The sequence below is a fragment of the Ictidomys tridecemlineatus genome, chromosome 5 (genome assembly GCF_052094955.1).
Source record: "Ictidomys tridecemlineatus isolate mIctTri1 chromosome 5, mIctTri1.hap1, whole genome shotgun sequence".
Lineage (NCBI taxonomy): Eukaryota > Metazoa > Chordata > Mammalia > Rodentia > Sciuridae > Ictidomys > Ictidomys tridecemlineatus.
The window spans coordinates 140,960,881-140,988,580 of record NC_135481.1 but is presented as its reverse complement, the minus strand read 5'-3'; the positions used below and the strand labels follow the sequence as shown (position 1 = coordinate 140,988,580).

Below are 27,700 nucleotides of genomic sequence, written 5' to 3'. Positions count from 1 at the left end.
AGAAGGAACTTAGGGAAATGAGGTTTCTCATTCGGTGGACTTGAATCCAATCCATTTGGGTCAAACAGCAGGACCCCAAACCTATTGGCAAAAGCAAAATATCTATAATTAGCTGATGTCGTTGGGGCTCACAGCCCAGCAACATGAGCAGGGGGAAGGCCCCATGGTCCACAGCACATGCCTCTACCACAGACCACGTCCATGAGGACAGAGAGAGGGGTGCAAGGAGAAACCTACAAGGCCATCTGGAAGATACTGTGCAAAACACAGCAGGCTGCTCAGTGAGCTGGTGGGGAGGAGAGGCCCACAAGTCCCCAGAGGAGCTCCAGCATGGGAGCCTTCAGGGTCACACTGAAAGCCCCCCCAAGAGCCCAGGTGTGCCTTTCATTTTGCCAGCCAGTCGAGAACCTGCAGAAGGGCATGCCCAGAGAAAGGAGCCTATCCTTGGCTCTGTCCAGAAAAGACTGGGCATGCTGAGAAACGCCACCTGGGAAAAGAAAGCGGAAGGCAGAGATTTAACAGAAGGCAGCGTCTTATCTGGGGAGCTGGGGCCAACAGGTCTGAGATCACAACTCTTTCAGACTCAAGAGCAGGGCACAGCAGACTTGTTCTCTAAACGACCAGACAAAGGATATTCTGGGCTTTGCAGGTCAGATTATTTTCAGGCCACATGGTCTCTGTCAGACCATAATAACAGATAAGTGGATCAGCATGGCTACGTTCCAGTAAAACTTGATCTACACAGACAGACAACAGGCTGTAGTTGGTACCTCTGCTCTAGAACCACCCCCACTGTTCCATGTTTGCCACTGGTTTCCAGTTACCCCAGTGCTTCTGCACCGTGGATAACAGCAAACCCCTCATAGCCAAGAGGGCCTGAGGAGCTGTCTCCTGGACCCAGGAGGAATGACAGAGACTGATAAGAACAACAGATAAGCTGATGCTTATCACACAACCTGTCCTGTCCTGTAGTAGGCACTTCACCTGTGGTGACTCATTTCCCACTGAGGAAAATCCTCTGCGACAGGTACTTTCATCATTCCCAAGCTACAGATGAGGAAACCGAAGGGTGACAGATCAACAGAGTCTCGTGGGACAGGAAATGCCGGCACTGGAATCCAGGCTGACTTGCTCCAAAGCCAAGTTTTTATCCTGTGGACACAGTAAACTGGAAAGACAGTGCTGACATCAGGCCACCGAGCCCAAGGGACAGACTACAATCCACAGAGCAAAAGTAAACAAGGGACGCAGGAGGAGCCAGGCCTACAGAGTGACTTGGTAACAGAACTATAGCTGGGTCCTCAATGCTGAGCTACCCAAGACACAGCACTGAGGTGTCTGAAGTGCCAAATGATGTGTGGTGAGTACTTCCTCCAGGGCCAGGCACAGAGCAACGTGCGGTCAGGGGTGGAAACTGTTGATATTGGTAGGTCAGTCAGTGCCTACTCGGGATTTCAGCAACTGCCTCATCTGTTGAAATCCTGCTAACCCAGATTGCTTGTCACCTATAAGAGAGGGCATGTCCCTTTCACATAGCATGGTCTGGTTGGTTTGGATCTATATATACACAGGTAATGTGTGTATGTGTATGTGCACACGTGTGCGCAGGTGTGTACATATGAATCAAGTATGACAGATCTTAACTGTGATTCAATCCCAAGTGGTAAGGACATGGGTGTCCATAGTACTATAATTTCTACTTTGTTTTTGTTTTTGGAGAAGCTATAACAGAATCAAAAATAAAAGTGGAGTGAAAACGCCCCGATTTTTTCTCCCAGGATTGTAGGAAGTCTGAAATGACATAATTCATGACGCTTTGAAATCCACTAAACGCTCCACAAAGGTCAGATGATATTGAACTCATTTTGGTTTCTGGGAAAACTGAGACCCACAGTCCCCTTCATAAGTCTTTAAATAAATATCAAAGTGTTAGTAATCTGTAGAATGTTTTTGTGAGTGAGATAAACATAATTGTGGACTAAAAGTTTGAAAAGTGCCCATTTGGTGAGAAAGTAAATATCACTGAGAGAGACCTGCTCCACTGGCTCCTGGAGCCCTATAATTTGGTGGAGGTTATGAGGGCAGAATTATTACATAACGGCCCTTGTTTTTGAGTTTTGAGTGGCTAGCTGTTGAGATCAAGAACGCAAGTGAGGCTGAACACACAGGTGACTGCAGGGACCTGTGATCTGCTGTGGAATGTGTAAAAGTTCATTTCCAGAGCATGCCCAACTGGAGGAGACAGACAGATGGCCACGGACTATGCTCTCACCCCAGTGAAGTCCTGTTCCGTGCTCATTAGAGATTTCCTCCTCTTAAAAGGGGAACACTGTCCTCTCACAAGTAGTAATATCAGAACACTCAACATGCTTAAAAACATTGAATTCAGCTGCAATTTTTTTTCATTCTCTGAGCAAGAGACTTTAGAGTAATACAGGACAAAAGAACACAGGAACAAACATTGGCTGAGCAAGTTCTTTATCACCTATGGGTTCTCATTTGTTCATGTGTAAAATAGAAATACAGGCTGAATGTCTCTTTTATCTGAAATGCTTGGGCCCAGAAATGTCTTTGGATTTTCCATGATTTTGGATTATTTGCGTGTATATAATGAGACATGTTGAGGATGGGACCAAATCTAAACATGATATGTGTTGGTGTTGTTGAACACACAGCCTGAAGGTAATTTTATACAATTTAGTGCACTTGCATTTTGACCGACCTGTCACACCTGAGGCCAGGTGTGGAATTTCCCACTTGTGGCCTCACGTCTGTGCCCAAAATGTTCCCGATTTGGGCCGCATTTCAGATTTCAAAGCACTTCAGACTTTGGATTTTATAATCAGGGATGCCTAACCTGGAGTGACAATTACTTTACACGATTTATATGGGAACTGAATCAGACCATTTATGACCTTCCTAGTGCAACTCAAAAAATATCAATTCCCCTTCTGCAGACAGTTCCATTTTGACTCCTTCCTCTTTTGTGGCCATCCTCTTTAATTTCATCATCCCCTTTAATAATTCCGGAAAGGAAAACAATTAAACGAATTGAGGAAACCATTTATACCAGCAATCAAAACTGTAAGCAACCTACCCTCAAAGAAATGGGGGTTGGAATATAAGGGAATACAGTGGAGTATTAATCTTCTTTCAATGGTGCTAGACACTTTCCAATTAAAACTGTAAAGTTAAGCTTCCATTTAAAAAAAAAATCCAAAAACTGAAAAAGAAAATGTTTAAAGCAGAAATAAAATAATTACCAGCAAGAAGAAGGTAAAGGAGAAGAAAATGTGTACAACCCAATGTCATAAAGTTTTAAAAATGCCCACCAGGGTGGGAATGCAGCTCATGGTAGAGCGCTTGCCTAGCATGCACAAGGACCTGGGTTCAACACCCAGTACAAAAAAAAAAAAAAAAAAAAAGAAAGAATAACGCCTACCCAGGGAGGTAAAGGCAGACTGGTGGCACAGTGTGCCAAGGCTCATAGCCCCACATCCAGCCTAAAGAAGATAGAACAGTGAATGAAAAACTAAAATCCTGAAGGTTTTCATTAACATCACCAAACACAGGGGAAACACATATATCCCTTCTTCTTTCATGCACCCTCTGGGGAGACAAGGACACCAGGGACCACCTTGCTGACTACCCCTGCTGGAAGGAAGCGAAGGCTCTAGAACCACATGGTTTAGCCCAGGGCTGACTGGAGAGCAGAGAACACTGCTGGAGGGTACACAGCCTGTGTCCACACTTAGGAAGGCCAAGCCCACTTCACAGGACCTTGACAAGATCCCAGAAGCAAAAGCCACTTCTCCTAGTCGAGGCTACCCAGCACCCAGCACCCAGCACCCCACCTACAGCAGCTTAGCCAGCCCCGGGCACTCTCAGGCTACAGAAGGTGCACACAGAAAGAAAACACCAGCTTGGTCATAAAGGAGGAAAAAAACAAAAAGCCTTCAAGTCAAAACTCACACACACCTAAAACAACAAAGATCCTCGCTGACTACTTGGAGCAAGAATAAAGTGACTCAACAGCAAGTCAAGAGCATCCACAAACAAAAACTCCTAGAGAAAAAAACAAGAAAACAATACTGCATCAAAGTCAAAGATCCCTGTTGAAAAGAAAACATAAATCAAGAAGGGAAAGATTCCTCCCAACAGATCTCTGAGCCACCAAATTGAATAAGAATGTGTGTTCAATCCATGGAGAACTCAAAGGCAACGTTTAAAAGAAGAAGTGTGCAGACCTGAAGGAAAGAAACTGGGAACTCACTTCAACATTAGAAAATGAACTCATGAAAGAGAATCCACAGAGAACTAAAGAAAAATGACTTAAAATCAATTTACTGACCAGGGGAAACCTAAAATCAAATATGAATATAGATTAAAAAAAACAAAGGATCAAAGTAATAAAAGCAAAAGTGACACAATGGAGTTCATAGACTTTCCAAGATACAGAAAATCGGTGTCCTTAAAGCAGGGAACCCAGAAAGTGTTCCAAGAGACAACAGAAGAAAATTCTAAAATAAAAAATTGATCATTGAAAGAATATATCACATTCCAAAACTATGGCATATATCATACAGCGGTAATATATATTAGGATTAACTGACAGATCAAATCTTTGAAAAGGATTCTTCAGACATCTAATGTATAGGCAAATAATCCATAAAGGCAGAAAAAAAAATCCATAGCAACATCCAAGGGCCAAAGATAGTAATTTTAACTCTTTTTGAAGGAAGTTTTCTAATTTTTCCCCCCAGTACTAGGGAATGAACTCAGGGGCACTCTGCCATTTACCACTGAGCTACATTCCCTGTACTCCATTTTTTCTAATTCCCCCCCCCCTTTTTTTTTTCTTGTTTTGAGACAGAGTCTCACTAAGTTGCTGAGGCTAGCCTTGAATTTATGATCCTCCTGCCTTAGCTGGGATTACAGGTATACATCACCAAGCCCAAGCAAGAATATATACCTTAAAAATTATATCTAACCAGCCAACCATTGTTCCATTCGTGAGACTAAAAAGAACTCCAAAATGAAATACACCTGGTCCCCAACTTTCAAGGGTTCCACTTGATTTTTCAACCTCATGATGATATGAAGGTACAACTATGCAACCACCCTGTTTTTTCACTTTCAGTACAATATTCAGTAAAGTACATGAAATATTCAATACTTTATAAAGTACGCTTTGTGTTAGACAATTCTGCCCGACTGTAGGCTCATGTAAGTGTTCTGAGTACATGTGAGGTGCCGGTGGGTTAAGTGTATTAAATGCATTTTTGTTTTTTGAGTGTAAGAGTAAGATTTATTCAAGTGTAAAAAGAAACAGAATTCCCACAGGGTGAGCAATGACTCAAGAGAAGTTACCCTTAAATGAATTGTTGATTTAGGATATTTTCAGCCTAGCATGGGTTTATCCAGTGTGACTCCACTGCAAACAAGGGACATCTGCACTCCTAACAGTAATGACAAGGGGGACCTATCCCTTCTTCTTCCCCAAGTTCATACCTTGAGCCACACTAGAGGAACCTTCTAGAAAAGCCATGTGCATTTCTGAGTTCCTCGATCAGGTCCTCCTGGCAACTCTCCCAAGAGGTAGCACTGTAAGGGAGAAGGAAGGCTTGCCCTAACTTCCTGTCCTCTCCGGTAAACAGTCCCCTGGTGTGCATATTCTCTGCTCCTCCGGAAGGCAGGTGCACACCTGCAGGGACTAAGGACCTACAGTTCTGAGTTTTATTCTGTGAGCAAAGTGCAAACTGAGTTTTCCAATCCAAACTCCAAACTTCTCCATACAATTTTTTTTTTTTTTGTACTCAGGATTGAAGTCTGGGGCACTTGACCATTGAGCACATCTCAAGCCCTATTTTTGCTATCTTTTAGTATTGTATTTAGAGATAGGGTCTTACTGAATTGCTAAGAGTATCACTTTTGCTGAGGCTGGCTTTGAACTCACGATCCTCCTGCCTCAGTCTCCCAAGCCACTAAGATTATAGGCATATACCACCCCACCCAGCCCCAACTGATTCTTAATCAGGAAAAGGTTACGTTAAGGGCAGAGAAGAAACAGTGACTACTTACCAAGCCTCAAAACCCCAGTATGGCTCATGATTATTTCTGAATGGAGGATATGGAATTTCTTAAAATATTTTTCACCTGCATATTATTCCATAATGAATATGTGTTATGTTTATTAAAAACAATATGGTCAGTTTTCCTTGAAACCATGTCCAGAAAATATCTTGATGGCCCAGGAAAATATTCATAATGGTCTCGGAGAACGAAGAGGTTCCTAAATAGACTGTGTACTGAGATCCAATTTTATTATTATATTTTTAAAAACCACAATAGCAACACATGCTGCTGAGAGGCCTGGGCTAATAGGTATTTTGGGTGGCTTATCTCATTTAGTATTCATAAAATCACCTGAAGTAAATATAAATACATTCCGATCTTAGAGAGGAGGAAGTTGAAAATTAAAGAGGGAAACTATAATTTGTCCAGAAGCCACACATAACTAATAACAGCAGGCATGAACTTCTAAGGCCTCAAAGTCTCTATGTTCCCCACTCTGGTCCTGGAAGTATATAAATGCAGTCAACAGAAAGACTGAAAGGACACAGGCCAAAATGTTGACATCTGATGCCAGGTTCTTGGGATGATGGGCTATTTTTAATCATCTTTCGATACTCATCTGTATTTTTCAAATTGTCAGCAATACATACATTCCTTTGTAATATGAAAACAGTAACATCTTTATGTTAAGGAAGGAAGCCACTAGCATGAACTTGAAGTTCAGGACAGTGCGGAGCCAAGCCGCATGTCCGTACGATACACACTTGATGCTTGTGGGCTCCCGGCCTGTGGATGAGGGGAATGCTTCCTGGTCTCACTCCACGTGCTCTTTACTTGGCTCAAATGGAATTTGTTCCCCAAACATTCATTTGTTGAAATTTGGTCCCCAACGTGCTGGTATTCAAAGGTAGTGGGGACCTATAAGAAGTAGGGGCCTAGTGAGAAGGGACGGGATCATGAGGCCCCGTGCTCAAAGGGGATTAATGCAGCTATCACAGGACTAGGTGACTTCCTGTGAGAACTAGTCATAAGCAAAGTCATCCCATGTACTTGGTCCTTTTGCATGTGGATGTGTCCTCTCCCCTTCTTTACCCTATTATGCAATCATGGAGACCTTCACCAAATGCTGATACCATGCTATTTGGACTTTATGGCTGTCAGAATCACAAGCTAAGTAAGCCTCTTTACCTTATAAATTATCCAACCTCAGGTATTTTATTATAGTAAGATTAAGATACCCTGCTACACAGGCCTAGAGCTGATGGAAAACCACCTTAAGAAACCTCCTCCCAGCCTCCAGTTCCTAGATTACCCAATAGTCTGTCAGCTCTGCTTGCAGGCCAGCTTCTCTTTCTGGTCCTAAGGACTATACATTCCAAGGAGGAGTACCCCCCTCTCAGCCAGTTTGCCAAGTTTTCAAGGAGAACAGGAGGGGAAGTTTGAATGGCCTCCTTCCAATTTTTAAACTGTAAACTGCACGCCCACTTTTTGTTTGAGAGACATTTCCTCTGTGTGAACACAGTTTGTTCTATAACTAGCTTTAAAGTTATCCAGAACTGATACATTCAGGGCCAAGCTAAAGTGTTTAAAAAAAAAAAAAAACAGACAAATGCAATAGGGCCTTTCCTAAATTTAGCTCATCTTGCAGAAATCTAATGTGTAGATAATTCAAAAGAGTGTTTCAATGCATTTTTATATGCAGAGGTGTCATCATGTCCTTGAGGCCAGGAGTCTATACAAGGAATCCTAGAACTCCCCCTCCTCCTGGTGAGCACACTGTTCCAGGACAGCTGAAGGCCTTCATTCAGCCTCTTGGCCACACCACACGCTGAAGTCATGGCTGCTGGGTCTGAGCATGCCCTGGATAGAGCTATCTTCTCCCGGCCGACTTCCAGCAGCATTTTACCACACCACTTCAAAGCTGGGAGCTGGAGAGATAGAAGCATTGCCAAGACAGGTGCCAACAGCCCCCGCGCTGCTAACTGGAGGAGAGACTCCAGAATGCCAGCTCTGACATGCCACTGTGTGGCTATGGCCCTGAGTTTCCAGCCCAAACCTTCTTCAATGTCATCTTCCCACCCCCACCCATCTCTGAGGGCTGTCCCCAGCCAGCGTCTTACCAGCTCTACTCCTGACATCTTGGATCTACCCCAAGCAATGTTGAGAGAATTATCTCAAAGTCTTTAACCATAAACATCCCCCCCCCATTCACCAGGCCCATCTCCAACAGTACCTCTCACATGAGCCCAACATTTTGCATATATTATTAGACACCACACTGTCCTGGGTAAAAGCTGACCCAGATGCAAGGCTCCAAGAGGGCTCAGCCCCTGCCCCGCCCAGGACCTAAAATATTCTAATGAATGAATCATTAATGAAAACCTCATAAACATGACGTCTTCCCCATTAGGATACACAAACTCCATGAGGGCCAAGCACAGGCCTTATTCAACTGTATGCTTGCAGCACTTAAGGAACTTGTCAAAGTTAATGAGTTTGGCAGAGAGCAAGCTAACAATTTTTTTTTTTTAAAGGAGTCTATGCTGAGAAAGTCTGAGCATCATACCACTCCTACCCTTCCCCTAAAAACACAAAGATGCACGAAATTAGAATGCAGATATCTGGTCCTAATACAATGGAAGCGTGGTTACATTTTTTTTATAGAAAGAAAACAAGGATTGTCATGGGACAGTGTTCCTGCAATGCCTACCTGGCCAAATCTGAGACTGGCTGGCACAAATCAGTCTCTTTTGATCTCACTGAATTGGACAGGGCTTCAGGGAGGACACAAAGGCCACTAGAAATTTTATCAAATGTCGCTTCTGCTAAGGAACCCTGCAAGAACTCATGTACATACACATATCCACAGAGAGTAAATATACATAGTCAGAAGGCTTACCCACAGATATGTCTAGCATGTTTTATATGTATTCTCCTTAGTCTGATGATGGAGGGGAAACCCTACATTCAGCTAGGTCCACAAAGAAGAAAGGAAAGGTTCAGAGCTACTCAATTCAAACAGGGTCATCCCATGGCCCAGACACCTCCACCCCAGAGAAGCATGGTTACATTTTTTATAAAAAGAAAACAAGAGCTGTCACGGGACAGTATTTCTTCAAAGACCAAGCTTCCTGGCTGAAGAACTCTCTTACCAATAGCCCAAAACCCTTAAGAGGGACTGAGAGTTTGCCTTAGTTTTCTTTGTACCCTCAGACCAGTTAAGGGTCCTTCGCTTGTTTTCTTTCTTCCTGCTGGAATTATATGCTGAAGTGTGCCACTCTTACCCCTTAGAAAAAGATACACTGAAGTCCTAACTCCTGGTACCTGTGAACGTGACCTTATTTGGAAACATGGTCTCAGAAGATGTAAGCAAGTTAAAATGAAGGTATTTGAGCGAGCCCTAGCCCATTATGACTGGTGCCCTTCCGAGAGAAACACAGGAGGAAAGGCCACATGACAACAGGCAGAGATCACCCTGACACAGGTTCAAGCCAAGGACACGGAGGGCCACTGGTCACCATCAGGAGCTGGGAAGAGGCAGGGAAGGATTCTACTCAAGGTCGTGGAAGAAACATGAGCCAGAGATACGTTGCTTTCAACTTCCAGCCTCCAGGGCAGTGAGAAAATAAATCTGCCGTTTTAAAGCCACCCAGTTTGTGGGAATTTATTACAGCAGCTCTAGGAAGCTAATATACCTGGCTCTTTCCTTCAAAAGGGCCCAGAGAATCCCATCTATACTCATCCACCCTCCCATCCCCAGCTCCACTTCCACCTCTCCATCAAAGGATAAGTTTTAGTCAGGTTTTTCGCTGCTGTGACTAAAGGATCCAACCAGAACAGCTGTGGAGGAGGAAAGGTTTATTTAAGGTTCCTGGTCTCAGAGGTCTCAGTCCACAGAAGGCCAGCACCTTTCCTCAGGATTCAGGTGAGGCTGAATATCACCGTGGAAGAGTGTGGCAGAGGGGAGCGGCTTACGTGATGGTCAGAAAGAGAAACTCCTCTTGCCAGATACAAATAGATACCCAAAGCCACACCCTAAATCCCAACTCCTCCAGCCACACCCCAACACTTCAGTCACCACTTAGTTAATCCCTATCAGGGGATTAATTCACTGATTGGGTTAAGACTCTCACAACCCAATCATTTCTCCTCTGAGCCTTCTTGCACTGTCTCACATGTGAGCTTTTGGGGGACACTTCACATCCAAACTATAACAATAAGCTATAAATTCCTTTTTCTTTAATGTATAGATACAGATATAGATATGCATATGAATGTAGATATATGTGAGAATATATAACCTAATTTTGATCCAACATCTGAGGCACTAAAAATGTTACAGAAGGACCCTATTATCCTATAAACTCTACAAAAGGAAAGGTTTAAATAAAACATGGAGTTCACTTCTGCTCCCCCACTTCTCCCACATAAAGCACAACAGAACTCAGCTCCAGTCCAGATAGGCAAAAATGAACAGGCAGTCATGGTAAAAGGTGCACCTGGATCCTGAAGACCTGCAGAAAGCCACAAACATAGCTGCTATGCCCAGGGAATAAGGACAGGGGAGCAGAGAAAAGAACTGGGACAGAAACTGATACAGCCCATGGTAGAAGCCTGGTACAACAGGTCTACCTGGCATGACCAGTATCCTCCCCAATCCCCACCCATCTGACAGTGCCATGCCCCCAGGGTTGGTGAAGCATGATGCTGAGGGGGTCGGGCCCAGCAGAAGGACCCCAGAAGAGAATAAATGAACAACCAGGAGGTGATAGAACTGGGCCCACCACCTGTGACCACCAGAGTTTGGTTTACTTGGCACAAAAGGAAAAGTAGCCACAAAGGTAACAAACACACCTCAAGGCAAGCACAGTCCCGCTCCTCTTTGGGGATCTAAAATGTTTCACTTGTCATACTGAAGAGTCTTGCTGATAGCCTGAGGTGCCACATGCCCTTGAGTTATTTTTAATTGCTGTTTCTGTTTTTAAAAACAAATGCTTTCCCCAATTAACTCCAAAGTGTCTAAAGGCAAATAAATACAAACATGTTTTTTTTTATCTGTTCACTAGATTAAAGGATAGCCTACGGTGCCTATTAGAAAATATGAAGTCTATTTTTTAAAAGACAGTGAGAGTAATAACGATGTTTTCAGCATCCATCAGAACAATACAGGTTGAATATCCTTTATCCAAAATGCTTAGGACAAGCGGTATTTTCAGATTTGGGATTTTTTTTAGATGCTTTGGAGTATACATAACACACAGAGAATGGAACTCAAAGTCTAAACACAAAATTCATTTCTTTCATTTACACCTTATGCACACAATCTGAAGGTCATTTCATACAGTACTTTTTGTGTGCCAGCATCCTGTAACCTGTCATACACGTGAGCGGTTGCGGAACTTTCCACTCTTGCTGTCATATTGACACATACAAGATTTCAGATTTTGGAAGTTTTCAGATTTGAACTTTTGAATCAGGGATGCGCAATCTGTATTTACTTATGTATGTTTATAATCATTATTTCTGAAATTAAAACACCACTATCTCCATTTCCTGACTGCTTACCTGCTCACACCTGCCAGCTAATGTAGGCTGGCTCTGGAGGGTGATGCAGCACATTTGGGTAAGTGTTAATTCTGTGCCCTGATTTTGCCTAAAATGAAAGCAACAAATGCAGATATTTTACAATGTTAAACTTTCATCCTTCAGTGTCCCTGAAGGATTGGTTCTAACATCCCCATCTGATACCAAAATCTGCAGATGTTATAATCCCTAATATAAAAAGACACAGAAGTATGCAAGCAGCCTGAGTTTGATCCCTAGTACCACCAAAAAAAAAAATATATATATATATAGTATTTGCATATGACCTTAATACATTTTCTCATACATTTAAAATCATCTCTAGATTACTTGCTTACTGCAATGTAAATAGTTATACATTATTGTCTAGGAAATAATAACAAGAAAATTAAAAAGTCTGTACATGTTCAATACAGTTGCAATTCTTTTTTCAAATATTTTGTTTGGAGATTGGTTGAATCCAGGAATGAAAAACCTCCACAGAGGGTGAAGATGTAGAGAAAAGGGTATAGTCATATATTGTTTGTGGGACTGCAAACTGGTACAACCACTATGGAAAGCAGTATGGAAATTCCTCAAAAAACTAGGAATGGAACCGCCATATGATCTAGCTATCCCACTCCTTGGTATATTTCCAAAGGCTTAAAATCAGCATACTACAGTGATGCAGCCACATCAATGTTTATAGCAGCACAATTCACAATAGCTAAGTGCCCTTCAATAGACGAATGGATAAAGAAAATGTGGTATATATACACAATGGAATATTCCCTAGCCATAAAAAAGAATGACTTTCTGACATTTGCTGGTAAATGGATGGATCTGGAGACTAACATGCTAATAAACTAATCCCCCCAAAAATGAAAGGTCCAAAGTTCAAATGTTTCCCTGAGGATAAGGAGAGATGAGATTAAAAGGCCAGTGGAGTAGAACAGAGGGAATGAAGGAAAGGGAAGGGGACTGAAAAAGGAAAGAGTGGAACTAATTTGACATAACTTTCCGTACATACATGATTATACCACAGTGAATCTCACCATCATGTACATCCATGGAAATTAATTTTTAAAAAACTATTTTTAAAAAAGGCCCAAGACATATCTCCCAATACCAGAATAAGGACAAGCTTGGGTCACAGAGATAACAAGTCTATGGGAAAATCGGTTCCACCTGTGCATCTCTGGAATGAAAGGGACTGCACTTAGATTTAGCTCAAAGGCCGTTGGCTCTGAGTACCACTCCCAGCCCAAACGCAGCAAGGCAAAGCTGCCCACCTGCTCCCATCAACTGCAAGATGCAAAGCTGCAAAGTTGCTTGCTGATGTTTTAATCTATTTATATGCATCTCCAGGGCTTGGCAAAGGTAAAGGGAAGGTGATAATTTATGGGGGGTGGGGGGAGGTGTTATTTGTTTGTTTCCAAAAGATATCCTCTCTTTGGCTGGCTGAGAAATTGTGTTGCTGGCATGTTAAAACTCCCAACCCACATAAGTATTTACCGGCACTGGGGAGGCAACAGAACAAGCCATATAACAGATCAGGAGTCTTGCCCTAAATTTTGTGCCAAAGGACAAGAGAGGCTTGTCTGAAACTCTTTTATATCTATCTTTACACAGCTAGCTCTCTTTAAGGGCTCCACCCCCATTTCTTACCCTGTTCAAAACAACAGGTTCCTTGCCTACATTTAAGGAGTTGGGCTGGAAATCAAACTCGCTGGAGTAGTGTGCATGGAACTTCCACTTGCATAGCTTTGCGAAGAGGACAGGGCAATGTGCCACACTGAGCACATGCAGGTGAGACCAGGGAGCCAATGTGTCCCACAGACATAGCAGATTAAGTGTCAGCACAGCAGTGGTTGGGAAATGAAATGGTCAAAAGCAGAGAATCTATCATAATCAAAGGTGGTTGTACTTGCAGACATACCACTGAATTTAATGACCAATATCTGAAGATGACTTTTAAGAGTGGCCTGGACTCTGTCACATGGGAGCCAGAGTAACCCCAAGCCCAGAAGGAGCCTGTGCAACCCTGAGAGGCAGAGAGCTGGTGCTGAAGCTGTGGCCAACCCTGTTCCAGGGGAATAGCTATTGGTGACTCTGTGGACCTACTTCAAACAATGCTCTGACCCAAAAAGCCAACCAGGAGATTAACTAATCAGCATCACTCTTTATTTTACAGGTTGGATCACAATAATTGAATCTTACATAAGAAAAACATATGGGTCCACGCTGCTTAGAAATTTTCATCTTCATTAAGAAAATTCTTAGTAAATATAAGATTTCAGGTGCAGTATTTTAAAGCTTATATAATCAGTCAAGGGCAGCTCTCCAATCCCAACTTGCTTATATTCAAGGTGGTAATTTCTCATTCTCCTCAGCAGAAGATGGGAGATTGCGAAAATCCAACAATTAGAGAAGCCTATTTTACATAAGCCTTTTCCAAAAGGGGAAAAGACAATATCATTCCCTGTGACTACTGTACAATAGTCTTTAATTGAGAATCACCATCATGACTGTGTTCTCCCTACACCAACCTCACAGGTGCAGAAGGCAGCATAACAATAATCATTTCCTCCTTCCTGGAGTTCCTGTAGCTGTTTGTGCAGTGATATAGGGAGTAGCTTGCCAGCTCTTTTATTCTTTCCCCAGGGCTATATGCTGAAAACCACAGCTCACTTTAGACCTATCAAAGCAGAGTATCAAACTGGGCCTGATGGTGCACGCCTGTAATCCCAGCAGCTCAGGAGGCTGAGGCAGGAGGATCGCGAGTTCAGAGCCAGCCTCAGCAAAAGCGAGGTACTTAGCAATTCACTGAGACTCTGTCTCTAAATAAAATACAAAATAGGGCTGGGGATGTGGTTCCGTGGTTGAGTACCCCTAAGTTCAATGTCTGGTAACCACCACTAAAAAAAATAAGAATGTCAAAGGCTACCTGGACAGCTGGGTTATCATCTGGAGAGTCAAAGTTTGCTTGGATGGGTGGATGGACTGATACACATGAAGGCATGTTCCAGAGTTTTGATGGATCTGATGTAATGGCACAAGGATGAACTCCTGGGTCTTCGTCCTTCTGCCACACCCTAGGGACATGACAATGACACTACTTCCCACTTGAATGGTTTTGTGGTCGTAGCTTATTCCCAGGGTTTTCAAAGGGTTCATGGCAAAGATTTTAACAAAAACCCATGATAAGAAAACAAGATTCATAATTACAATCACTACTACCTCTGAGTCCTTTACCAGGTAACATAAAATGCCACCTGGGAGATCACAGGCCGGCAGAGGACTGAAGAGGAATGGCAGGCACTTATGGAAGAAGCCTTGGAGGCAAAGGGGGAAGGTGGGCTCACACCTGTCTGTCCCACTAAGAAAGGGGGCCAGTCAGCTCCCGCTGCCATTTGCTTTTAAATATATTCAATATGCCTTCACTGGGGAGGAATGATGTGCCGTTTGTTGAAGTCCAGGAAAATTCTATTCACCAACTTCCATATCCTAGATGGTTCGACAGCTATTCTGAGTTTGAAGAAGGATGTCCCATTACTTGAGAAAACAGCTGGGCTGGTTACGCTGCTTCTATAAAGATGTGAGCCTCTAGGTCCTCAGTCAGCAAGGCTTCCCTTTTCAGAGGGGCTCAACTCAAAGCCACAAAGAAGAACTGAAATAAGGAAGTCAGGAGTGGCCAGCTGCCGAGATCCTGCCCAGAGCCCAGGGAATGTTTCTGCTCTCTGTGCTGTCACTGGAAAGCCCAGCGGAAGGCTCCTGGGCTGGCTCCCTCCACAGCTAGAGCTGTGCAAGACCCAGTGCTTTCGACTGGGTTCCTTCCTCAGTGATATCACCATGGAGTCAGCAGGGTTGGGGAGCGCTGGGGTCCTCCGGAGGTACATGCTTTCTCAAGAAACCTATGGCATCTGAATGGGAATCTGAAACTCACCTGATATCTATCTACTGCAACCTGATTCGCCAAGAGTCCAGTTCATCCTCTTTCTTCCCAAGGATGGGTTCTACCAGACTGGGGGCAAGAAGGCTGCTTCTAAAACCACAGACAGGGTCTGGGGCTGTAGCTCAGTGGTAGAGCGCTTGCCTGGCACGTTGTGAGGCACTGGGTTTGATCTTCAGCACCACGTAGAAATAAATAAATAAATGAAAGGTATTGTGTCCATCTACAATTTCATTTATATAATAAAAAAATAAAACTACAGATGGAGGGACAGTGGTGGTGTGCAGAAGCTGTGACCTTAACAATCGCCATGAGCCATAAGCCCAAGGGATAACGCCACAGGATAGAAACAGACTGTATCAAGAGCTCCTCTACTCTACTTTTGAGAAACAAAAAATGACCAAGACGGGAAAGATGCTCACCAATGTGCTTGCAAGGGGACTCCAGGTGAAGGCAGTGGATGAGTGCCAGACAGGAGCCTTCCAGGGCAACCAGGGCTGAGCTGAGGTCGTGTGTCTGAAACAAGGCTGCCTGGGGGGGCAGCATATGTCCACAGCATATGTCCCTTGGTCCTCCCCCTCCCAACACCTCAGGCTCCCCCCAAGTAGCCATTCAGCCTAATCTCCACGTAAGTAGCGGAGCAAGCTCCCTGGATCGCCAACTCGCTAAACAGAAACCCAGGCCACACACAAACGTCCCAAATCCTCAGGTCCCAGAGAGGGACTCCTGTGGGTACTATGTCATTGCTGTTCAAGCAACTGCTGAATACCGCACCCCATGGGAAGTACTCTATCACGTGCCCATTTACTTCAACCTTTCAACCACTTAAAACGGAAGCTCTATCTCTATCCCCATTTTTTTCAGAGGAGGATACTGAGGCTCAGGTAAGTCAAGTCACCAGGAGCAGATAAGTTGGAGAGCCAAGGAGATCTCGTGAATCTATGTCTGATACTCTTTTTCACCCTCAGCTGCTTACCACCTGCCTTCAGCCTCAGCCTAGAGTGATAATATCAAGGACTTCCCAAAGCAAGTCTGCTGTCAGCACACCTGCTCCTCCCAGCCATGTTTGCCAGTCCCTGATCTATTCACCTTCAAGTACCACCAACTGTAAAGGATCAACATTAATAACCATTGCTGTAGGGGGCTCCTCACCCACTGCACTTGTCTTACCATCTTTAAGATGAAATAGATTGCTGCATTCCTAATAAGGGAATAAAGAGAATTAGCAACTGGTGCTTTGCTTATTTCTGGATTTTAAAAACTTTTTAATCTCCCAAGACAAGATTAGGAAGCTACTTGACTGGGCAATTCACTAAACCAAAAGCAATGCTTGGTTGAAATAATTTTATTTCTCATCAATTGGGTCCTGTCATTTTTATGTTTGTGGTGAATAGGTATGGCCATATTATTAAGAATAATAGCTAGAATTTATAGGATATTCAGTATGTGCCAGAAGGTATTCCAAGCATGTGTACTTAACTCAGTGAATCATCACAGTATCACTGTTATAATCTTAGTTCTAAAATGAAAAAAAGTGAGGCACAGAGAAGTTAAGTGACCAGCCTAAGGTCACAGAGCTGGTAAGGACGTAGGAATGAATCCCAGATCTGTTGACACTCATTCAACAAGCCACTGTTGTCATAGACACTTGCCATTTTTCACTTTGGGGTTTTAAAACTTTAACTTGGAGTTTTAATCATTGAAGAATAATTTTCACACTAAGACACGAATACATAGATTACATAAAATACAAGTGTCTTTGAACCACATCAAATGCACTTATCTTATGAATCAAAGTCAATGGTTCTACTTTTCTTCCTGCTTAGTATCTATTTTGTAGGTACAAAAACAGAAATATAAAACAAAAATAAATGAAAAGAGCAAGGGACTATCTTCCTGGCCTACAGATGACCAAAGGCATTTCCCAGAAGCAATAAAATACATCCAACTGGTCTCAAGGGAGACCGGATTCTAAATCCATGTGTAAATTGTACAATCAACATTACCACTGAAATGTCCCTTCACACCTTCAAAAAGTACTGCATACCATAATCAGTGTACGCAACCCTGGGCCTGAATAAGGTGTAAATATATAAAACGCACATAGCAATGTGCAGAACATGAATAGATAGGCAAGGGAGAAGCGAAGAAAGTACAAGGGCTTTACTTCATAGGAACATGCTTATTCAATGACACAGGTGGTGACATGTATGCAAGTTAAATGTGTTCATGGAGCTGGAAGTATGGCTACTATCATACAGCAAGTATGGAGTTTGATTCTCCTCCACTTGCACATGAAATGCACCTACCTCCACGTGGCTCTTGTGACACTGCTTTGACTCCTTCCCAGTCCCTGACAAAGCAGCATCTCCAAGTTTGCTATTAGATAAGTAAAATTACTCAAAAGACATTCCTGCTGGAGCTGCCCTTGCCTGGCGGTTCCCTGGGTACTCTGTGCAAGAGGAAACCCACACAGCGTGACCTTGAGTAAGGCCATTCCTGCAGCAGGTACGAGGAGCAGTAGATACTGAGCAACTGATTAGCAAGGGCGCACCACTGTGCACAGGCTCCTTGCTTGTCCTTTCTATAAAGTATCTAATGCTGAAATGGAAGAGTTAACAATATTCAGGAAAGATATCTCCCCCTTTACAACTAATTCAGTTTCAACTGTTAAACACACAAGTGAAAACCCCCAAGAAACAAGGGAATGTACACAAAGTTAGTTGAAGGGAATTTTCAGAAATACATATTTTCCCTTAATGATTATTAGCTAAACAGTCTAAACCAAGCTGTAAGAAAGAAAAAAAAAATCAGAGTAATTTTACTTCTTACTACCCAGGGCTATATAGTAATTATGCAAATGGCAGCGAATTTGTCACTTCAAGTAACCATAAGTGTATAAAATAATTTCATTAAGTAAAATACAGTTACCTTAGTCATCATACTAATTTGACAAGGACTTTAAAAATGTCTCTCAGCTGTCTGCCTCTGGGCTCGATATGCAAAAACCTATCTTCAAAACGATGCTTCTTTAGAAAGAAGAGGAAAAAAAAAATAAGAATAACAAATCCAGCCGTTCCACCTCACCCCTTAATTGCAAGCCCACTGAATGTTCTCAGGCCTAAAAATAAGTGACTATAAAGCGGTGAGATGGAGATCCGTTTACCACACTCAGTCATCTATGTCATTACTTTGTCACCACAACCTCAGGCATACTTTTGCATGACTCTCAATAGGGAAATACCCACCCCCAGTTCATAGGAGCTGCCTGGGTGCCCCACCCAAAAGACTAGACTGGCCTTTTTTTCAGTTTTCATCCTGAAGAAATTCAAAAGCATCTGTATGCGAGCCTCAGTCGTCACTGCCCAGAGGTGTCAGCAGTTTTAATTTCCTGTACACATCCTTATCTCCTCTAGTTCTCAGTAATTTGATAACATACACACCCTCTCCATGCAAGGCTACCCTCCGTGAATGACTTGAAACATCTCAGTGGGTCCCTACAAAGCACAGATAAACTGCACACAAAATTACTTTCTCTCCATGAAGTTCCCATATGCCTGCACCTCCTCCAAACAGTCCCAGACTCATACAGATGTTACATCCTGCAAATAGGTCAGACTGGAGCACACAAAGCAGAAACACAAGTACAAGAAAACCACACTGCAGCTGAGCACAGTAGTGCCTGTAATCTCACAAGCTGGGGAGGCTGAGGCAGGAGGATCATAAGTTCAAAGCCAGCCTCAGCAAAAGCAAGGCACTGAACAATTCACTGAGACTCCGTCTCTAAATAAAATACAAAATAGGGCTGGGGATGTGGTTCAGTAGCCAAGAGCCCTTGAGTTCAATCCCTGGTACTCAAAAAAAAAAAAAAAAATCACATTGCATTCTCTGTTCTGTGCACAATGACATATTAAATTGAATGGGCTTCTATTCCTTACTTTGAAAAAATTATTTCATGGCCAGCCAGGCAGTTTAACTATGTTAGAACATCCTTCTAACTGTTGGCTTATATGAAGCATGATTTCTAATTAATACATCTGCAATTGCAACAGATTTCAAAATACACAGCTGATCCAGGTTGCACTGGGTTTACATTGTCTATAGCACCTTATCCATATCATCCCTGAGATCAAGATCAATGTCCTTCTGCACTGCCCTGGAAGGCCCTGACCTCTGGCAAAAAGTTGCAGGTCTGCAGTCTAGCCTAACAATTGCTGGCTTTCTCATGTACAGTTCTGCCTAAGTTTCCCTCTAGGTGGGTTTTCAAGGGAAACAAACACACACAAGTCCTGCTTTTCTAAGTTGTTTCTCAATCCCAGGCAACTACCTACTTCAGTTTTGCAGATGGGAAGCCTATATCAGTGGCATTGAGGACACACTGAGAACACTGGGAAATTATCTATTCAGAAGAAAAAGGGAAAAAGGGAGAAATGAAATGAAACTTCCCAATATTATTTTTTTTTAAAAAAAGACACCTGGGAAGAAAAAATAAGATAGCTGCGTTGACTTTTAGAATCAAATAGGAAATAATGCACTGGACTCACATTTGCAATCACCCTCCTCTTTGAAATTAAGCACAATTGGCCATGTCCTCTGGCAAGCCCTTCACCAGATATGTGAAAATCAGAAGGGAAAGCTGATTCCCAGTGTAAAGACCACATATACATACATCATGCCTATGGACCCTGCCAGTGTGGTCACCTATAGACACTGCATCTTAGGTTTCCCAGGAAACCATGATCCGTTACAAAGAAAAAAATCTGCTTTTCCTGCAAACATCCTGCACTAGCTTATTCTCCAATTATCCAGAAAGAGGTCTCCTATGGCTGAAGGAACAACATACTTTTTTTTTTTTTTTTTGGTTTGCCTCTCAAATTACAGATGCAGAGAAAACTCTGAAGTAGCCCAGAAGAACAAGGCCCATAGCAAGCTGATGCAATCAACCCTGGCAAACCCCTATTTATTTTCATGAGGTTCAGATGGCCACAGAAAGTCAAGGGCAGTCAGGCAAAGCACAGTCCTGAGAACCTTATGCCCCAGTCCTAGTGATCAAAATAAGTTCAATTTCCTAGGCCTGTCCTCTTCTAGGCCTCCGTATGCTTTCTGCAGAGCACCTGTTGACTCCTGTTACATTACCCCATCCAATCAGGCTTTCCATCAGCCAAGAAGTGCCAGGATGCCGCCACCAGATGGACTGAATTCCTCCTCGGCCTGTCAACCCCCTGTTCTGTGATTCAAGTCAACCTCCCATTTCATGGGGCCAGACTGGCTTCAAGAAGTCCTCCACTCCAGGAGCACCCTGCTTTCTCAACTTTCTAATGGAGCTAGGCCATTCATCTGGCTGACATCCCACATCACTTCCTTCTAAAACCCTTAGAGCATTGCAAAAATAATAATAATATGCCCATGCTTTCATCACTCCAGGGATGAAAAGTTCTGTTGGTGTTGTTTTGCCACATACAAATAAGGCACTCTGTTGAGCAATGTTGGTTTAAGGCAAACTGTTAAAACTGGAGGCAGCTGTTGATATACTAATTTTACCTCCTTTTACACACAGATCTGGTTAGGTACAATGGACTCTGCATATATGCTACAGTATTGATCCACATATATTGTACTAATGCGCATTTGCATCTTAATAATACATGTGCCTCGGGCTGGTTGCACAGCTCATAGATGAAAGTACTAACCGAGCATGTGTGAGGTCCTAGGTTCAATCCCCAGCACCCCTCACCCCCCCTCCACACACAGCCCCCTACAGAAGCTCAGATAAACTGATCCCCCAAAACACTGTTATCCCCTACCTCCAAAATCCACAGGTACCGTCTGCAACTATGTATTATAACTACTGACAAAAATGATTGCATTTTATAAAACAGAAAATGAAATGCACTGTTGGCTCCAGGATTCACTCAAAGCATACCAGTTACAGCTGCGCACGACACAGAGAGGGATTTAAACATCTTTCATCTCAGAAGGGTCAACAGATATGCATTAGATTTTCAAAAGCCCTGAAATTGTTGCCCCAGGAATAGAGCTGAGTTTGTAGCCTCCCCCACCTCATAACCACATAAATGACTTTACCCAACACCAGAGACCAAGTTCTACTTTAGTGTCTCCTTTACAGCAGGGGGGCTTAGGAGATTGTTTATAAATGCTATAAGGCACCCAGTGTCTGGCCCTCATTAACTTTAACCCAAGGCCAGGAATGAGGGATTAATGATAACATCAGGACCCAGTATGGTTCTATCTCTGGATGTGGTTATTCAACAGTCAAAATCTTGTCCGATTCTATCTCCATCAAACTTGCTAACACTCAAAGTCTATGACATTTGATTCCATTTCAGGTCAATACCCAAGTAATGATTTAACACTATATACTCTGAAAAATCTTCTACTGTTTGGATAGGACAAGTCTAAGAGTGCACTCTCTGGAACTCCAGTTGGGACCACCTGAGCGGGGAAGGAGACAACAACAAAGTACTTACTTGACAGTGCTGAGTCATTACAAGCTGTTTCCTCTGAGATGTTAGGGACCCACGGGCCCTTTGAGCATTAGTATCCCCTTTAGAGAGGCAAATAAAACAGATATATAATGTGTACAATAACGTAACCTCTTGTTGGGAAGAAACCACGGTGGGTAATTTAGCTTTAAGAGTGGGTAGCAGGAACTATACAAACTCACAGCTGCTCTCCAGGTACTGTAACTTTATCCCAGACGCTGAAAGATGGCTATTGGAATACGGTGGGAATATTCCCCCTATAGCTTAGACTCAGATCAGGGCTACACTTGGGCGCCTTTTACTCTAAGCTGTTAAATCCCCCCCGTAATTGGCGGATGCAGAAACAGCCCGGAGAAAATGATGCATAATGGATTTGTTCTTCCAGGCGATGTAAGGAAGAGTAGAGGACGCAGGATGCCAACTGGCTTTTCTTGCCATGTGCAGGTCACCTGAAAACCGCGATGCCTTCTTCTCTAGAGAGGCTCCTGAACTCACCATCTGGCTCCGCTTTCAAGGGGGTAGGGAAACGGTTTCACGCCCACCTGCCCGCCGCCTCTCCACCCCGGACACCCCCTGCCCCCTCTGGGCGCTCTAGCTGCTGCCGGCATCCACGGTCCCGCCCGCTCCCGGCTCGCTCGGCAGCCCCGGCCGGCAGCTCCCCCGGCGGCCGCCTCTGCACCACTCACCAACCTCCGCGCCGGGCTGAGGTCACGCCCGCCTGCCCCCGGACGCCCGAGCGGCCACCTCCTCCGGCCAAGGGGTAGCCCGAGATCTGGGCTGGAGAAGGGGGTCCGCGGAGGAGTTGGCAAGGGGACTCACCAGGTAGGCGCCCACCGTGCCCTGCGCCAGCATCAGGGCGCACTCGGACACCAGGAAGATCTTGATGTTGGAGAAGCAGGACACCTTCTTTTTCTTCTTCTTATTCCTCTGCGCCTCGTCCCCCTGCAGCTCGCCGCTCCGGCCGCCGCCCGACGAGCCTCCCGGCTTCTTCCCCTGCATCCTTCCCCCGCCGCCGCCGCCGCGTTCCCGCTCACCCCGGGTGTCGCGGCCGCTGCCGGGCGGGGGTGCGTACCGCGAGGCTGCGTGCTGTCCCCGCCCCGGGCCCGCGGCGGCCGCCCCCGTCCTGCCGAAGCTGGAGAGGTGGAAGGCACGGCTCCTCGCCTCCGCCGCCGCCGCGCTCGTCCCCTTCCTCCTCCTCCTCCTCCGCCCTCCCCTCGCCTCCTCCTCCTGCTCGGGCTGTGCCAATCACAAGGGCTCCTCGCGCCGCCCGCCGCCGCCGCCGCCTCGTCTCCCGCGGACGCCCGCCGCTGCCATCGCCCGCTTCCCCTCGCCCGCCGGACGCGCCTGCCCTCAGTCCCTGTGCCCCAGCTCTTTGGCCTGGGGCTGGGACGCCACTGCGTGCCCCGGCTGAGCCGCTCCTGCTGCCGGTGCCCCCCTGGGGAGCCAAAGGGGATCGGCTTGGGCGCTAAGGGTGGTCAAAGCGGAGAGGGTCGGGCTGCTGGGAGAACTGGAGGGGGTAGTTCTAGCCGAGCAAAGCCGGGGATGGGGCTGCCCCAGAGTATGGAAGGTGCCACCCAGTCCCTAGATGGCGCTGTGGGGCACTTGGGCGCAGCAGCAGAGACTGGGTGGTACTGCTGAGTAGCACTGGGACCAGAGATGGGGGTGCGAAGGCACCTCCACAGGGGTTAGAACTAGTGTTCAGGCTCCGGGGCGCTAGACCAGAGAGGAGTTGCTGTTTCCAGGAAGAAAGGCTACTGGGTGCCTTGGAATGGGTTAGCGCGCGCTATTCCCCTCTGCCTGGGTATTTCTGAGGACAGATGTTTCGCTCTGGGGCTTGGGAAGATGCCAGAGGTCAGAGCTGCTTGAGGCTTCTGCCGCCTTCCGGCCCTCTGCTCCTCCTTTGCTCCCTGGCCACTGAGCGTGCCTAAATGGCTGCAGCCAGAAAGAGGAGAAAGGAACTGAAGCTAAGCAAACCAGGGAAGTTTTTGCATTAATTCCTTCGGAGCAGCATGCCCCCAGCTAGGATGTCTGGGCTAGTGCAAGGTCTCTGCGACCCCAGCAGAGGGCCTTGTCTGGCCCTCCAAGGGCGTGGAACCCATCTGCAGGAATTAGCAGCCCCACTAGGAGGTAGGAGGGAAGCAGCGGTTAGCCACAGGCCAGCCTTAGTCCTCACCCCTCCCCTGGCTGTGTAGGCCTTGGCCTGGATGCCTGACCATAGCAGCCCCTCTTTATCATCAGTCCTCATCCTCAGTGTTACCAAGGACTTTGAGCAATAAGGTACTATGGATAGGACCAGCTATCAGCCACAGCTTCCTGAAGCTTGCAGAAAATTGTATGGGTACTAGAAATACTCCCCAACTTCCACCTAGTCAACTGGGAGACCCCACAAATTATCTGGAATGTTTCCATGCAGACAGCCTATGTCTCAATGCAAGGCTTTCAGTCAAGAGAATAGCAATTAACACTACCATAATTTTTACTTTCTCCCTCAGAACTTGAATGAGAATGAGTGGAGGGGGTGTTGTTTTTGCCATGCCATTTAAATATAAATTGTTTTACTCCTCTGTGGTTCCAGACATGATCTCATACTGGCTTGATATGGTTTTGAGATGGCCACCCCCCCCCCACCCACTGCAGACCACCTCCTATTTGAAAAGCTCCCCAGAAGTCTTTTTTCCATTTTCCCAACCCCCAGATTTCATATCTTGGGCTACATTATTCCTCACCAGCCCTACTGTTAGAATACTTACCTCCATTACTCTTACTGCCCACAGCCTCTCTTCACTGATAGCCAGTTTTTCTGTCAAATCCTCAATTTCACTACTATGTCCCTGGCCATCATTCTAGCATTTAGGGGCACTCCATTTCCTCCTGAGAAGACCCTGGATGGGCTAGCTATATTTTGCCTTGGCAAGTTGCCAAGCTGAACTGAGACTTTTTGACTTGTTTCTGAAAGTGATCCCTATTGCTATTGAAATGCCATTCAGAGCACATTATAGTCTTCAAGTCTTATTTACATACTGTGTAATAACAAGAGCTAATGTTTATTTTGTGCTTGCTCTGGCCAGGCATTCTTAGTGCTTCACTACATTAACAATTTAATCCTCACAACAATCCTCTAACCTAGATGTTGTCATTGGCCTTGTTTTACAGATGAGAAATTAAGGCCCAGGAAGATTAAATAATTTGACCAATGTCACTTATCCCGTAAATGGCAGAGCCAACCTTTGAAAGCAGGGTGTCTGCTATCACAGTCCAGATTCTTAATAACTTCTATATATTAGCTCATTCATCACCCAGCAATCTGTCTTTCAGGGAGTACAGGACTCATTTTTTCAACTTTATAAGTGAGACTCAGAGAGGTGTAATTACTAGTCTAATGTCACACAGCTGGAACAGGACAGGACTTGAACCCAAGTCCAGCCCTCTCCCATACCATATTGTCTCATCTGCAGTCTGAGAGGGAGTAGGCTTTCTTTATTTTTTTTTTCTTTTCAATTTACCCATTTGTTTTGGATTTTAAAAGTTAATTTTAAGAGAAATCAGAGGATTCCAGATCAGGATTATAGTTTCTTCTCTAATTAACAGAAAGCAGCAATGAACATAATTCTGTACCCGAAGGCTTCAAAATCATCAAAATTGGCCTATAGCCTCAAAGAGGTGCAGAGAAGAAATGTTACATGTTCTGTTCCCTGCCTTCTTGACTAGTCCTTTCTTGACGTGTAGTTCCAGGCTCCGGGGGTAATGAGGTGTGCTTGTGAACAAGCACCTCTGCTTGGCAGTTCTCTAGACAGACATGCAAAGGGGAAGCAGAAAGAGAGTAGCCATCCTCATGTCTGTATAGGTCGTTAATACTTAAAAAGTGCTTTCATGTCCTTTATCTCAGCAGGACCCCACATACAGGGAGATCTGGTCTTCTTAGACCCGTTTTACTCCTAAGAAACAGTCGCAAGTGGCTTTTCGGAGCTCACAGCTAGCAGATGGTTGGAATCGAACCTGCATTTTCCAACCATGAGTCAATAGGAGTACCTAGGAGGAGGAGGAAGTGCCACCTTTACCAGCCTCTGACAAGGACATTTGCAGTCACTTGAAGAGTAAGGCAAACAACTTGAACACCACCCAACACTTCAACAGGGTGACCTTAAATATTGCCCTGGAGAAACGTTGCAGGCATCCATCCCTTTCAGGCAGGGGGCCTCTTTCACCATCTATCTCCCTGGTCATGGATGGTAAATTTATGACTGTGTCGGTATTATGAATGGTTATAAAGTTCTTGCAAATATTTTAGCTTTTAACTACTTTTCTGAGCTAGACAACTTTTCAAAGTTAGGTGAAACTATTGCTTGCTAAGGTGTGGTTTGGAGATTCTTTTCTTTATTGGCAACTAGAGGTATTCCAAACATTGAGAAACCATGTAATCTTGAAATCTGACCTAGGTCAGCCAAAAGGAGATTGGGTGACATGGGAAGATAAATTGACTTTTGATTCCTAAAATATTAATAAGCTGTAAGTAAATGCTTAGTAATTAGAAAGTGGGGAGTTCTCTTCCTCTACTTGAGAAAGGACCATCAGTTCATTTCTGTAGGAAAGAAGTGGGTTAACCTCATGGTCACTGCAGAAAGAAAAAAAAAGTGACAATATCTTCCACAGTTACTGGGCTGTGGCAAGATTTCACAGCAAGCAGCGCCAATGTAATTCAACACAATGAGAAACTGTTGTTCAAGTAATTCACATGAACCCATCTTTTGCCAGCTTCAATTTTGTTACCAGGCAAATACAACGTTGAAAAATAAATGCAAAGAATGATTTCTGATTGTCACTGGGATGGAAAATAGATGCTTAGATTCTCACCCTGTGGATGAGTCCCCCCCCCAACTTTGTTTTGAAAATGCACCAATCATATATTGTGTCCAATCGAGGATAGAATTGAGACTGGGCCAAATTCTTTGGCTTGAAACTAATATTTGGGCTGAATCGAAGCATTTTTTTTTCCTTAGAGTTTTTGCCTCCCCACCCCACTTTCCAATTAGCCTGGTCCATATGCCTTTCTACCATAAAGCCCCTGTTTGTGACTTACTATATTCACAGTTCCACATTTTAAATTATCTCCCTTAATTTGAATATGTCCTAAAGCTCAGCAAAGAAATAAAAAGGATAAACACCAATATGGATGCAATTTTTAAAAAATGGTTTATCTGAAATCCAAATGGAAAACAGAAGAAAGAATAAACATGTAGAAATTGGAAAACTGATGTGAGATAACTAGGGTTTCAGGAATGGTTATATAGATATAACTGTTTATATAGATATAAAGCTGGTTATATAGATATAACACTTTATCAATGGAATATTAGTTTTGAGGTAAAGGAGAAGAAATAAAAATAATAAACTTTCACCAATATTAGTGTGTTTGGGGACTCACCATTAGTGCCTTCTCTTCATGTGCATATATAAATAGAATTTGTTTATCCAAATATCCTGTTTGCTCCTTAAAGATAGAAAGAGTGTTTCACTTTAAAGATAGAGGATCATTTATCCTCTTGAGTGCCTATCAGACTCTCTGCCAAGAAGTCTGGGACAAGAGAAAGACCCAGAAAGTGTCAGGGTT

General features: G+C 44.2%; 1 protein-coding gene across 4 annotated transcripts in view; it reads right to left on the bottom strand.

Annotated features, from left to right (window-relative positions):
* The window catches only part of Slco3a1 (solute carrier organic anion transporter family member 3A1), a 381,072-nt gene extending 357,789 nt beyond the window's left edge, over positions 1-23,283 (bottom strand). For all 4 annotated transcript variants that reach the window (XM_078051215.1, XM_078051216.1, XM_078051214.1 and 1 more), the window contains exon 1: positions 22,912-23,283. In XM_078051215.1, coding sequence (XP_077907341.1) covers positions 22,912-23,091 — 180 coding nt within the window. In that variant the 5' untranslated portion in view covers positions 23,092-23,283. The remainder of the gene's footprint in view (positions 1-22,911) is intronic.
* Positions 23,284-27,700: the final 4,417 nt, after the last annotated feature.